Raw genomic sequence first — 12,812 nt, 5'->3', positions numbered from 1 at the left:
ACAAGGGATTTGTTCAGTTGCCCTCCAGATCATTGATACTCCCTTAACTATTGCTTAGTTTCTAAAAAAGTTCATTAATTTTCCCTCAGAAAGTTTCTTACCAAGGTCCTGAGTTAAAAAAAAAAAAAAAAAAAAGGATTTGAAAGTAAGTTACATGAAAGGACATGACATCTCCGAGCCTCAAGAAAACTAGGGAACCCATAGAAAAGTTACTATCCCCTCTCTCTCTTTTTTTCTCCCCTTTCTTTTTTCACATGAATAAAGTCTTACTGTTAACCTCTGACAACTTAGGATTTCTGCTATGCTGTACATTGCAGCCAGAGAAACAAGGAATGGAAACCTGGCCTGTACTCATGATAATAAAGGATTCTTAGATAAAAGAGGATTGCAGTGGTTCATAGTTATACTGTCCTTTGGTCACATAGATCCCCAGCTCCTGCCCCATGGGGCAGAGCTCAGGAACATGTACTGAGGTTGCTTAGCATTTACTGCCTTAATGCAATTCACAGATTTCTGATTCACTACAAGGACTCACTACCTAATTACTGAGGCCTCAGTACTCCAGGGAGAAAGGGAAATATTAACCCTGCTTTAACCCCTTCAACAAAAACCTGCAAAGAAATGAATCTGAGTATGCAGCAGTTCAGACACAGCTCCATCCGTGCAAGTCTGTGCCACGGCCTGAGGAGTTCCATGGGCAGCAACATCTGCACAAACCCACCAGACATGAACACAACAGCAGCAGACTGCATCACAATAAAGGTCTGTGTTGGTCCACTAGGACTGAAGTGCAAGACTGACAAAGTAGAAGTGAAAGTCAAGAGTGTGAATGACCTTCTGGACTGAGCTCACAAATCATTTGTCCCAACAGCACTCCTTAAAATGTGTGAAGTGAAGGACAGTAAATCCAAGCCCACTGTGCACGGAACTCTCACTCCTCAGCATGAAGTGATTTGGTCATCATCCCGACACTACTGATGCTTATGCCTTGGAGCTAACCTGATTTCTTCTGTGACACTATTCCAGCACCAAACAAGACTAAGAATAGTGTTTTGAAAACTCTGAGAAACATTAGCATGCAGGATTCATAAAAGTGACTCACAAAAAGTAGAAACCAGAGCATTGCAGCATTACCAACAACTTGAATCTTCACATGCAAGCTTCCCAACTAAAGTCAAACTCTGCCAGGATCACGAACTATCATGTCTATTCCTGTTAGTCATTTCTTTGCTTTCCAGAAGCATCTCTTAGCAATGAGGACTGAAATGACTGGTATTTTTCACCTTCCCCTTTTCTTAAATAGGGTAGTTTCTTTCTGGTTCCTAAAATCACAGACTTCAATTCCATCAGGTCTCCGTGCATCACAGGAATCTCCAGATAAGCTTCTTTGAAATGGGAGTCAAGGGAAAGGCAGGATATGGTGGTGGTTTTTTCCTCGGTTGAAGACACTCAGGCTGACAGGCATCTGATGCTTTCCATTTGGTATTTTTGTTCTGTACTAAAAAGTGTAAAAAAATCTGTGAGTGTATGTATATTTTTATTGCACCAGCACCACACAAAAGAGAAAGCAAGAAGTGGTGCATAAAAATTGCAGTAAGGGAGAACAAAGACAAAACTATTGAAAAATACATAGGTTTGAAGGAGCCAGATACTTCATGGAGGCATAGAAAAGGACACCTGAAGTACTACTGACTGTCATTACTATAAGTGTTTCTGCTTTTAATTAATTAAGAATACCAAGCTAAGCCAGTCTGAAAGTGAAATAAGAGTGACAGCAGCAATTCATACACTTATTGAACAAGTCTTTTTTCACCATCAGGAAATGTTCAATTTGAGAATATGACCATTAGGTATACCCAAAAAAAACCCAAAAAAACCCTGACCTAACTGCCAGAACTCCAAACATGGTCCCTGGATATGCATAAATTCTCTCTCTAGCGAATACATAGGGACCAGAGTGCTCCATGTACATAATGGCAATTTGTCCTGGATTTGGTGATACCTGTAGCCTACTCAGACCTGGAGTTACAAGAGAATTGCAAAACACCAAGAAATACATGACAAACAGCATGCTCAGATCACATCCAACATGCACAAGAACATGCAGAGTAAATCTAGTGCACAATAGATTGTGCTTCTTTTCAGGAAATCTTGGACAGAACTCTGGTAGCTGTAATTATGTGTTTTTACCTATAAGAATATACCATGATTTTCATAATAAATCAGAAGTGTACCTCTAAACTCAATAATGGTATTTGCTAAGATGGATTCCCCATCAATGTACTTCAGAGTAATCTGAATTGCAGAGATTAATAAATCTCTGATGTCCTCCACACAGCTGGAGCAGCACTGCAGCATGCCAGGAGGTGCAGCCACACCTCTCAGAGCACTGTGAGTTGTGCCCTGCTCCCTGTGTGGTGATGTGTCCCCATGAAAAGGATGGCACTTGCTGTGCATCTTAATGTGCTGCTGTAGATCAGCTTATTCCCAATTCTTTCCCCAAAGCAGTTTACTGAAGCATGACCACAGGCTCCAGCTTCTCCTCTCAGATATGCTCACCCTCCGCTCCAACTCCTCCATTCTCCCTTCTGTTCTGTTAGCTTTATTTTCACCACAGTTACAAAAGTTTCACACTGAGCAAGTAAAATGATAGCTCCTTTTCTAAAAATCTTCTGATGTTTCCCAAAATAACTGTATCTACTAGACCTGTGAATCAGACCAAAATACCCTTTCACTAGTATTCAAAGGCAAAGATAAACAGTACTATATATGAAATCAGCGCATGTTCCCCAGTGCAGAAAGTCCTTTCCAAAAAACCTTTTTCTGGTATTTTACTGCTCAGAGCAGTGCAGGTACACACTGTCCACCTTTTTTTTTTCCTCCTAGAAAAAGGACAGTTTACTTGAAGCCACAATCAAATGAATCCCATTTCCACCTTGTAAAAAATTAAAGCATCAAATTAACCCTCAGATGAGATACATCACACTGCAGAATTATTAGATTAACTTAACTTAAAGCAATCCATCAACTAAGAAAGGAAGGAAGACTCATCCATTTATTCTAGATAATTTCTTTTGCTGAAAGGAAGCTTTTTCATTGGTATCTGCAGAGAAAATATTTTCTCCCTGTCTATCAGTCCTGGGATGTGTCTAGAAGAGGAGGCATAAATACAGCTCAGGTCCCCCAGGTGGAGGCCCAGCTTTACCTCAGAAGCTGTAAAAGCACAGGGTCTGCCTGAGACTGGAGCACATTGTCCCTCTCAGCAGTACTGACCAGTTAATGCTTCACCAGTGCTGAGGTTGTTCCTCACCTGAGGAGCAGGAACACTGCTGGCTCCTCTTACTGCCTCTGCCACTGACCCTGTGCCAGGTTACTGATGAGGTATCTTTTGATTTTTCAGTTTGGCTGTAAACTTTTCCAGTGCAAAAATTGCTCCCTGTGCATTTGTACAGCACCCACCATAATCAGCACCTGATACTGGTAAGAACCTCATGCAGTGTCTCTTACAACAGATTTGCAGGATTATGTGCAAACAGAAAGAGCATTTTAGCTTGACAGTGCAGTTCTATAAATTTGGATTCTCATATTTTGTCATAATCTTTGAAACTGATTAGTTTCCATATAAAATCACAGTTCATTTGGCACAGGATTTCCATACCTGGCTGCTTGTCAGTGCTTTGTGCAGTGTTATGAACCTCTCTTTCCCCATTAGTATTCATTGCAGCAAGATGATGAATGACACTGAAGATGTGTTTATCTGATGTGATTTCTTACTTGTCTTCACCCATTTACTAGATACCTCGTTTTGTTTCCCTTGTGGTCTTCAATCTTTTACCAAGGAAAGATGTTAATTTTTTTTCATTATTACCATTTTCTACATATCTATGAGCCTGATCCAGGTTCTTTGAAAAAATTCCTATTGACTTCAAAACACACTGGAACTGGCTCCTATGGAGGATGAATGTGTCTGGTATGTCTAACGCTGCAGTACCGCCTCCTACTCATCCCCCTTTGGTTCTTGTCCCTTTTGGGGCTTCACACTTTACCAGCTCTGCCAATAAAATGCTCTTGCTTGCATTTCAGAGATATCTCAACCTCTGGCCATGCTGACAGCATGTGGCAATCCCACCTAAGCCTCAGTCTGCACTCTGACCTCAATAAACAGTGGTACCTTTGATACCCCAAAGCCAACAAGAACCAGCTCATCTTGTCAATCTCTGAACCAGCAACAAGGTCTCATCATTTTGTGACATGGAGCTTAATCCATGACTGATCCTTGGTCCCTTTTAAGCAGTCAAGCATACATGCTCTATTTCTCCAGCATCTGCAAAAAGCATTTTTTTCTGGATGTGACAATGCAAACACAGTGCAATACACACAAGAATTTTCCCCATTACAGGATGTAAGGTAGCAATCTTTACCTTAGGACTATTACCTTCACCTTTTGTTTTCCAAATCATATGCAACTTTGGAAGACATGTCATTTCAAATGGAAAAAAAAAAAAAAAGTCAGAAAGAATTCAGCTCATCCTCCCTCTCCATAAGCCCAGTCAAAGGGAGCAGCTTCTTAATTACTGAGCAAGAGAGTCAGTAAAACATCTCCACCTCCTTTACAGGATCCTCAGGCTCCAAACTCATTATCAGATTGCTTTTTAAGAGTCAGCAAATTAAACTCCCTCCAGCGTTATAATCACCACAGTGATTATAATTCCATGGTGCAGTGAAGTTTTAGGATGCTACAGACTTGCAGCCACTGTTATAGCCACAGACACTGCAATACACAGCCCCCACCAAGCAGCACCACACTGGGAAGCTCAATCTGCTTACTGGAACAATCTTTAAATAGTATTAACTGGCAGACAGCATTTCCTCTAACTCAGGCTGCAGCAGGGGTTGTAATGCATCCTGAATAGAACACAGCACATGCTTCTTAAGTTGTCCTATAACTGGCTCTTACTTATTACAGGTTCGACTTTCCCATAAAATGGGCTTAGGCAACAGAAAAAAAAAAACAAACCCTGTACATTTTTTTCAAACTATTGCTCTCAAAACACCATTGCTTTTTTGAGAACCATTACAAAATAATAATTGAGAATATTTCAGAAAACATTCTACTTGATCAAAAACAGTAAGCCAGAAATAGCACCTTCAGGCTCTAAAATTTCCTTTAGAGAAAAAAAAAAAAAAATAAAAAAAAAAAATAAAAAAAAAAATCCTCTTTTATATTTTAGCCACAAACTTGAAAGGTGAGTATGAAGAATAAGAAGGGCTTGGACCATGCTTTCTCAAGGGCTTAGCACCTGCCAGGTGGGGTCCAGGTATGGATGAAATTTGGCTACACTTTAGAATCAGCTTCTAGGAGCACTCTTAAATCTGGCTGTAAGTAGATGCCAATCAATCTAGTCTGTCTTGGAACTCTGTCCCTTACTAGATTCAATAATCACTCTTCTGAATGACAGCAGAGGGAAATACAGTATAAACTGTTTTGAAGATCTGAAAGGTTCTCTCCCAGAGTGATAATTACTATGTTTCCATTTCTGTTAATGACATCTAAGAACTGGAAACAAAAGCCGTGGTGGAGGATTAAGTAATTATGGAGTATTAGATGCATTTGAAGAGCAGGGTCACAGAAAAAGGCAGGAGGAAAGAGTGAGCATGCTGTGGGCTGCTCATCAGCTTGAAAGCTATAAAATATTCTCCCTTATTCACAGCTTGGGCACTGCAAAGGACACAGACTCACAGATCAGCTATTCTTTATTGTCCCCATTCTGGAGAGCTACAGCTTTTATGGGTAAGTAAAGTTCTTGTTAACTATAGATAGATACAATCTCTACTATGTGATTCATTTTCTCTCATCTAGAAATTGCAGATGTGTGTGACAGAAATAGAAAACTAATTTAGGATCATTTAAATATACAAGCGTAGGTCTATGTTAAATGCAGTAATATAGGAGACCTAAAATTCTTGTGTCTTCTAATTCAAACAACACTTAACACTTATAGTCACATGAAAATACAGGCTGGTTTAAAGAACACTAGCAAATTATGAGAATGGCAATGAAAAGGGAACTTAAAGCACTGGAAAATGATGAGTTCTCATGAAATTTAAGTATTTGAAAGAGAACTAAAATTCATTCTTCTCTATTGACAGTACAACATCCATCAAAGCAAATATGCTCACATGTGCCTCTGCATACATACTGCACTTTGCCAAGTGCTGCTGGAAGGACTGGAGCTGCATTTAAGTGGTCCAGCCTTTGAATATGCTTCCTTATGACTCAGCCCTCAGGACAGGCAAAGCTGGAGAACAAGCCCTTGGCTATGACCTTTCCATGTGAAAGGAATGCCTTTCATACTGCATTTAAAATACACCTTTGAGACTTTAATTTCCATCAGTCTCCAGATCATTCCAAGGTATTGGTTAACTGGATCAAAGGGTTCAGTCTTCCACCTTCATTCACATGATGGCAACTCACGTCACAAGTGGACCTTGTGACATCAGCAGAACTAATCTTAGTAATACTCAGTATGTTTAAGGGCAAAATAATCTGTCTTTAAGAGCAGTATGACAACTGAGCAGCCATTTAGAGTAATTATCTTCCTAGTCAATTAAATAATTATTCAAGCAAAGTTAAACATCTCAGTAGTTGTGGGACACTGATAAAAAAACAGATCAAAATATAACTTAAAAGGACCTTAAACAGTCAGAGAGATAGGAACAAAATATAAGTGGACTAAACCAGTATTAGACAGGCAGTGCTTCTGGCTAAACTACCTCTATTTGTACAGGGTCATTTCTGCAGGACTGACTTTCTATCGCAATTCAGGTGGAGATAGCTGAACTTGGTGGATTGTTTCTTCTACTCCTCCATCATTTATGTGTACCTGTCCCACTTTCTGAATGTTCTGCTCAGAAGGCTTATCCTTTTGATATATTTGCTGGTCGTGGCTCAAAGTTTTTATTCCCACTTTTGTTCCTACTCTTTACAGCCTGCTTTTGCTCACACGGCACTGTTCGTGCTGCCCAAGTATGAAACTTTGGGCAGCATAATAATAAACAACAAACAGAAGCCCATGCACTTCTAAGTTCAGGTTTGTCAAACTTACCTTTTCTAAAGAAACATTTATTCATGTAAAACCATGTAAGAATTCAGGCAATTTTTAAATGTAAGCTGTATTACCTTCCTTACAACTAATACTACTAAAGCCAGCCTGGACAATATTACAAATTCCTTGTGTGTGCAGTTTTCAGCATTCCCCAGCACCTTGCCATTTGCTTCAACAGCATTATAAATCCATAATATATCAATACCATAGGGAAATCCCACAGCTGCTGCTTTTAATTCAAGTTGTTTGGGTTTTTTTTTTCCTTCCACGTTTTAAATCATTGTGTCAGAGGCACTTAAATTAGAGTCAACAAAGCTTGTTGCTAGAACCTAATGAAAATTCAGCCACTCTTACTCTGTAGAACTAGAAATATTCTGCACCAGAGTCAATAAAGCCATCCTGACCCGTACAGGCTGCAGGAGGGCAGACAGAGTCCCAGAAGCAGTTTTGAACTAACTCCTCAAAGGCTCTCAGCCTCATTTCTGAGGGGCTTTGTGAAACAAAGCTCTTGCACTTGAGGAAGGATGAGATTGTGTCTGAAGGCCCATAACCTGTATGTGTTTCCATCTTCTCTGTTTCTAAGGACTTGTTTGCATCACAGGGTCACCAACAATCCAAAAAAAAAAAAAAAAACAACCACCACACCACCCCTCTTCTTGCTCTGTTGCAATCCAAGTAATTTTTAATATCCATTCAGCTAAAACTATCACTCTTGTGCTTTGGGATCCTCTCCACACACATTAAAAACCCTAAATTAAATAAATAAAATACGGTGCTGCTTGGAAAGAGCTAAATTATCTTTTCACTATTCTAATATCAAAATCCAGTTTTCAGGGGGAGCTGTTTTGTAATGGAGATATAATTTAAATTAAAATCTATACAGAAAAAGTACTTCATCCAGGACCCAGTCCAGGAAAAGACAGTGCAGTATATTGTTATTTATAAACTGGAATGGGGACTTTGCTATGGTGCTTGGTAGTCAAGAGTGCAAAACTATGTCCTGATCAGTCTAGAAACATTTGGGAATAAAAGCAGCGCAGCTTTACTGAAAGACCTGTAGAAACTCCTTCAAAAACATCAATTCCAGAAAGGAAAAACAAATACCCATTTGAAAGAAATTAGCCCATGTTATAAATTAGAGCATATTTTAAGGCTATAAGAAATATCAGAAGTTTTTGGAATCAGCGCTGTTCAATGCAGATGTTGAAATATTTAGCATCCCAAAACAATTTTATCCAAATAATTTTATCATTCTTTAACTTACTTGTGCAAAAAAAAGTAGAACAATAGGAAGAAATCTAGTCAGAAAGTAATTCAGCTAAGATGCACAAGCTCAGCACAGCAAAAGAATCTTATGACTTGTTCAGAGACAGTCCCTCCCTCCCTATATTAAACATTTCTTTTTCCTTTTCTCCAAAGCCCCTCCCATACACTTTGATAATTTTGATATTATTAAGATTATTTAGATAATTTCTAATGATTGCAAGCATTTCTTCCAGACAAATAAAAGTGAGAGAAACCTGCCAAGATTTTGGAACCTGATAGTGCTAGGTACTCTCAAAAAAGCTTACACAGCATTATGTAAACATATACTTGTCCAGGAAAACCTTACTGCGACCTTCAGTGCCCAGGTAACACCAACCCACTCACACAGCAGAGCTCAAACCTACTCACACAGCACAGGTAACCAGGTCAACATGATTAAGTTAAACCAAACAAAAAATTACCCAGCAAAAAAATACCAGATTTTCAAAATTGTTAAGACACCTGTGTCCATCTGCATACATTTAAAATCTGATCCTTCTTGCTCTGCTGGGAACAACCATAAAAGTAACACTTTATAGATATTGATAAAGTGATGCACCAGTAAGCAGATTCTGCTGAGCAACTCAGGTTTGGAGCAGAGCTCTGAATTATAAGTCATATCTTACAGCAACATGTTACTTGCATTAAGCACCAACAGAGCTTATAAGGCCATAACTTTTCAAACGTGTGTCAGACTTGAGAATGGTCTTTTTTTACAGTACAAAGTCTCTTATACTGCACAAAAATAGCCAAACACACACACAGACCCACTAAGCAAGAAAAAAATATTCCTGGCACATCCACTATGCAACCAACTTTAATACTGTGTTCCAAGGATCTTCACATCTCTCTCAAGTTATAAAATGGGTCAAACACACGTCAGGATCAACATTATAATACTCAGCACTACAAAATTGCAGACAGCGTCACAAAAAAAATTTACATTCAACAGAATTTAGGCAAATTCCCACTGCTGTCCACTTTATTCTGGAGACCTCTGAAATTAAAAAGACACCTCACTCCACAGGTCATACAATACCCTTATCTTCAACAGTGCAGGAACAAAATCCTCCTCTCTCAGTGTCTTTTTCCAGATCTTGAGTGGAGTCATACAAGCAAGAACAAGACAGGTGCAGGTGGCAGACAAGCTGCAGACAAAATATACTCTTTTTTTTGGTGTTGTACCAGAGAAGCAAAGAGAAATGAATGCCTTTCAAGGCCAACAATATATCTTTGTACTACAGCCTCTTCAAACAACATTTGTCACACACAAGCAGAACAGACAAATGCTCAGGCCTATGAGTTTACTTGCATAGAAGCAATCATTAATTAAACCCTAGAAGTTCAGGAATCTTAATCTGGACAGTGGGACCTTTGTGCTGTGCCTGTTTAGGTGGAGCCCAGGCACAAAAGGCCAATAATTGCATTTGCTTTGTTATTTATCATCACTCCATATAGCTCTCCTGCCACTGGGCTCCCTGGCAGGGCCTCCTTGCTCTGCCAGCCGTGCCCATGGCTGGGTTTGCAGCCCTGTTTCCTGCACCCTGCCTGGTGATGCACTGCACACATGTTCTGGCTTCTGCTGTGCATCAGCGTGCTCCAGTAACACCCACACACCAACCAAAACACCTGCAGCCAAGCAGGGCTTTGCAACAAGTCCCTGTTCTGGTTCACACACACTGCCATGGCCAGGGATGAATGACCCTGCTTCACTGCAGAGGCAGCAGACACTGGGGTCAGGGATGGAACATCTTCCCAGCTCTCCAACCCACCATCCTGTGCCCAACACCCACTGACATCTTTCCTTGTGACAACACATGCTGGGCCTGGACACTGCAGCTTTCTTGTCACTGTCCACAGTCTCCAACATCCACCTACGCTCCCAAGAGACTGCTTAGCAGGGAGAGATGAGGGCTGGGCTGTTGCTTTCATACCAGCAAAAAGGCTTATTTTTTCACAGCTGTTTTTTGCTTGGCTAAAAAACCCCTTGTAGGATTTGTCAGCCAAAGGAAATTAGTGTTTTCTCTGCCATGGAGCCTAATTGGTTTTGCCTCCACTGACAGCTCTTCAAGCTAAATTTAGGGAGCCAGGAAAATGAGGCTGAATGCTCTTTGGCTGAGACTATGGCATACTTCCCATACAGACACGATAACCGTAGGGAAGGGTTCCTTTAAATCACTTTATGCTGCAAAACTGAAGATGTATATTAACTGTGTGATCAAAGGTATCTTTAGAGACCAACATCATTCAGCAAATGCAGAAAACTAGATCTCCAGTGAGCAAGACACAGACTTCATTTGTTTCCGTAAATGAAGCCAATTTATCCCTAGCAGTCACAATTTGTCTGATTGCTTACCTGCTCACATGTAGCTTTGCTGTACTGACAATTTACTCCTCTTTCACAATACATGATGAAATCAACACCTCCTGGAACCAAACAACTGTGAAAGAAGTTGAACTTTGATTTAAACCATCAAGTTTTCTGACCTCTTGTTTATTAAAAAAAAAAAAAACTACCTGAAAATATTACCCAAACACAGATTGTGCTGATGGTACTTTACTTCTTGCTTTTGAGCACAGCACATTTGTGGCTATTCCTGCTAGCATAACTTCCAGCCTTTGGATCTAGAATTTCCTTACCTTGCATAATGAATTGGAGCATCTGAGAGCTCAGGCTCAGCATTAGCCTGTGAAGTTGGTCTATATCAAACAGACCTAGTCCCTAAGCACTAAGTCACAGTTAAATTATCAGGCATGAAAAAGGCACATCCTGGTACACAAGTTTACAACATTTTGATACCCTTACACTGAAGTGAATTTTACCCCTATTCTCCACCCCTCAAAAAAAGGAGTAAGTTTAACAGAATACAATTAAGCAGCTTTTCATGCTATAGGTCATCTCTTTGGCACATATGCTCTCCCTGACTGCACTTGGCTGGCTTTCTTTTGACTTATCTCACTGACCTGCTTTAGGTTATCATATTTTTCCTCTTATCTGTTTTCAGTCAGGGTTCTGCAGCCATTTTTCTCATTGACTCCACAGGGCATTACATCAGCCACAAGCCAACAGGATCTCCTTTCTACCCACAGCTTTCCTCATACACATTCTTTCCTGTAGTCCCTCCTTGGTGGGAATTCAATTATCTGAGAATAAAGCCAAAAATTATAAAAATATAGAGTTGCTTTCCCCCTCCCAAACAATCTTCATTTCACAATCAATCACCATTTTTTCTCACCATAATAGTATATCAGTATGGGTTACCACAAGACTATCAGTATCTCCTTTTACTAGGGCCTCTTCGGAGCCTGCATTTCTCTACTAGTTTTCTGAAAATTTCTTCGGGCCATCTCAGTTTCTCACTGTTAAGGAAGAAAAAAGCCTTTGTTTATGCACTTAGAGCTTCATACTCCAGTCATGCGCCATGAAACTCTAAGCTTCAACCGTACAATTCCCAACCAAATGATGCAACACTTGACCATCTCCTTTCACTGCTTCCATTTCCAACTTCTCCATTCACTCAGTTTCGCCCAAGTTAGAACTATGCACAGGTTCTCAAAGGGTGTTATCAATTGGAACCCCTTCCTGCATCAGCACACTCTTCTTTTGAAATCTCTCTTTTAAGTTTTTTCTGCTCACCACCCCTTTGCAGCACCCTTTGTCTAGCAGTTGGTGTTCAGGCATTGAAAATCCAACACTCTGTATCAAGCCATGGAAACCAGATGATGACCCACTTATGTTCCGTGCCTCTTTTCTTCTTCTACTTTACTGCTAGGTGATTTCTTTATCTCATTTAAAAAAAAAAAAAAAAAAAAAAAAAAAAAAAAAAAAAAAAAAAAAGCCATGCATGACACCACATCAAAGAGAGCATTTGTGGCTCTCCGATCTGATTTGCGACAATTAAGAGAATTTTAGTCATGGATTATAGAAAGTTTTTGTAAATCCCTGTGATTAATAGAGAACATTAACGTAAGTACTAGCCAGCCAGGCTTAAATTCCTGTCTTCATCATCCTTTCAACCTGTGGCTCACGCTAAACACTAAAATCTCCTTTGAAACCTGCTGCTTTCTCATATTCTTTGAATAGTAAAATGTTCAAAGGTCCATCCCACAGGATCACAGGCATTGAACAATACTTTAAGGAGTTCAGGATGGGCCAATGCAGTCCAGAAAGGCTGCAAAAGCAAGGGGCAAAGGCTAGATTTTGGGGAAAACACAGTGGGCTTTCCTCTATTTTCCAGTTCTTGGCAAGAGGTATTTTTAAAGCATGCTTGGAAACTGTTATGTGTTTGGCCATTAACATTGAGAATAATTACCTACAGTCTAGACCAGGAGAAAAGAATATTGGGGAAAATATGGCCCCTCTCAGATTCTGAAAGTGGGTGAAAGGAGATATTTCAATTC

The 12,812-nt window shown here is 39.9% G+C and overlaps 1 protein-coding gene across 1 annotated transcript in view; it reads left to right on the top strand.

Annotated features, from left to right (window-relative positions):
* The first annotated feature begins 5,435 nt into the window (after nucleotides 1-5,435).
* The window catches only part of LOC104690210 (rap1 GTPase-GDP dissociation stimulator 1-like), a 31,662-nt gene continuing 24,285 nt past the window's right edge, over nucleotides 5,436-12,812 (top strand). The window contains exon 1 of the mRNA XM_019286601.3: nucleotides 5,436-5,791. Within this exon, the coding sequence (XP_019142146.1) occupies nucleotides 5,656-5,791 (136 nt within the window). The 5' untranslated portion in view covers nucleotides 5,436-5,655. The remainder of the gene's footprint in view (nucleotides 5,792-12,812) is intronic.

The sequence above is a fragment of the Corvus cornix genome, chromosome 6, assembly GCF_000738735.6.
Source record: "Corvus cornix cornix isolate S_Up_H32 chromosome 6, ASM73873v5, whole genome shotgun sequence".
Taxonomy (NCBI): Eukaryota; Metazoa; Chordata; class Aves; order Passeriformes; family Corvidae; genus Corvus; species Corvus cornix.
Note: the sequence above shows the minus strand (reverse complement) of the source record. Positions and strands in the feature narration are given on the sequence as shown.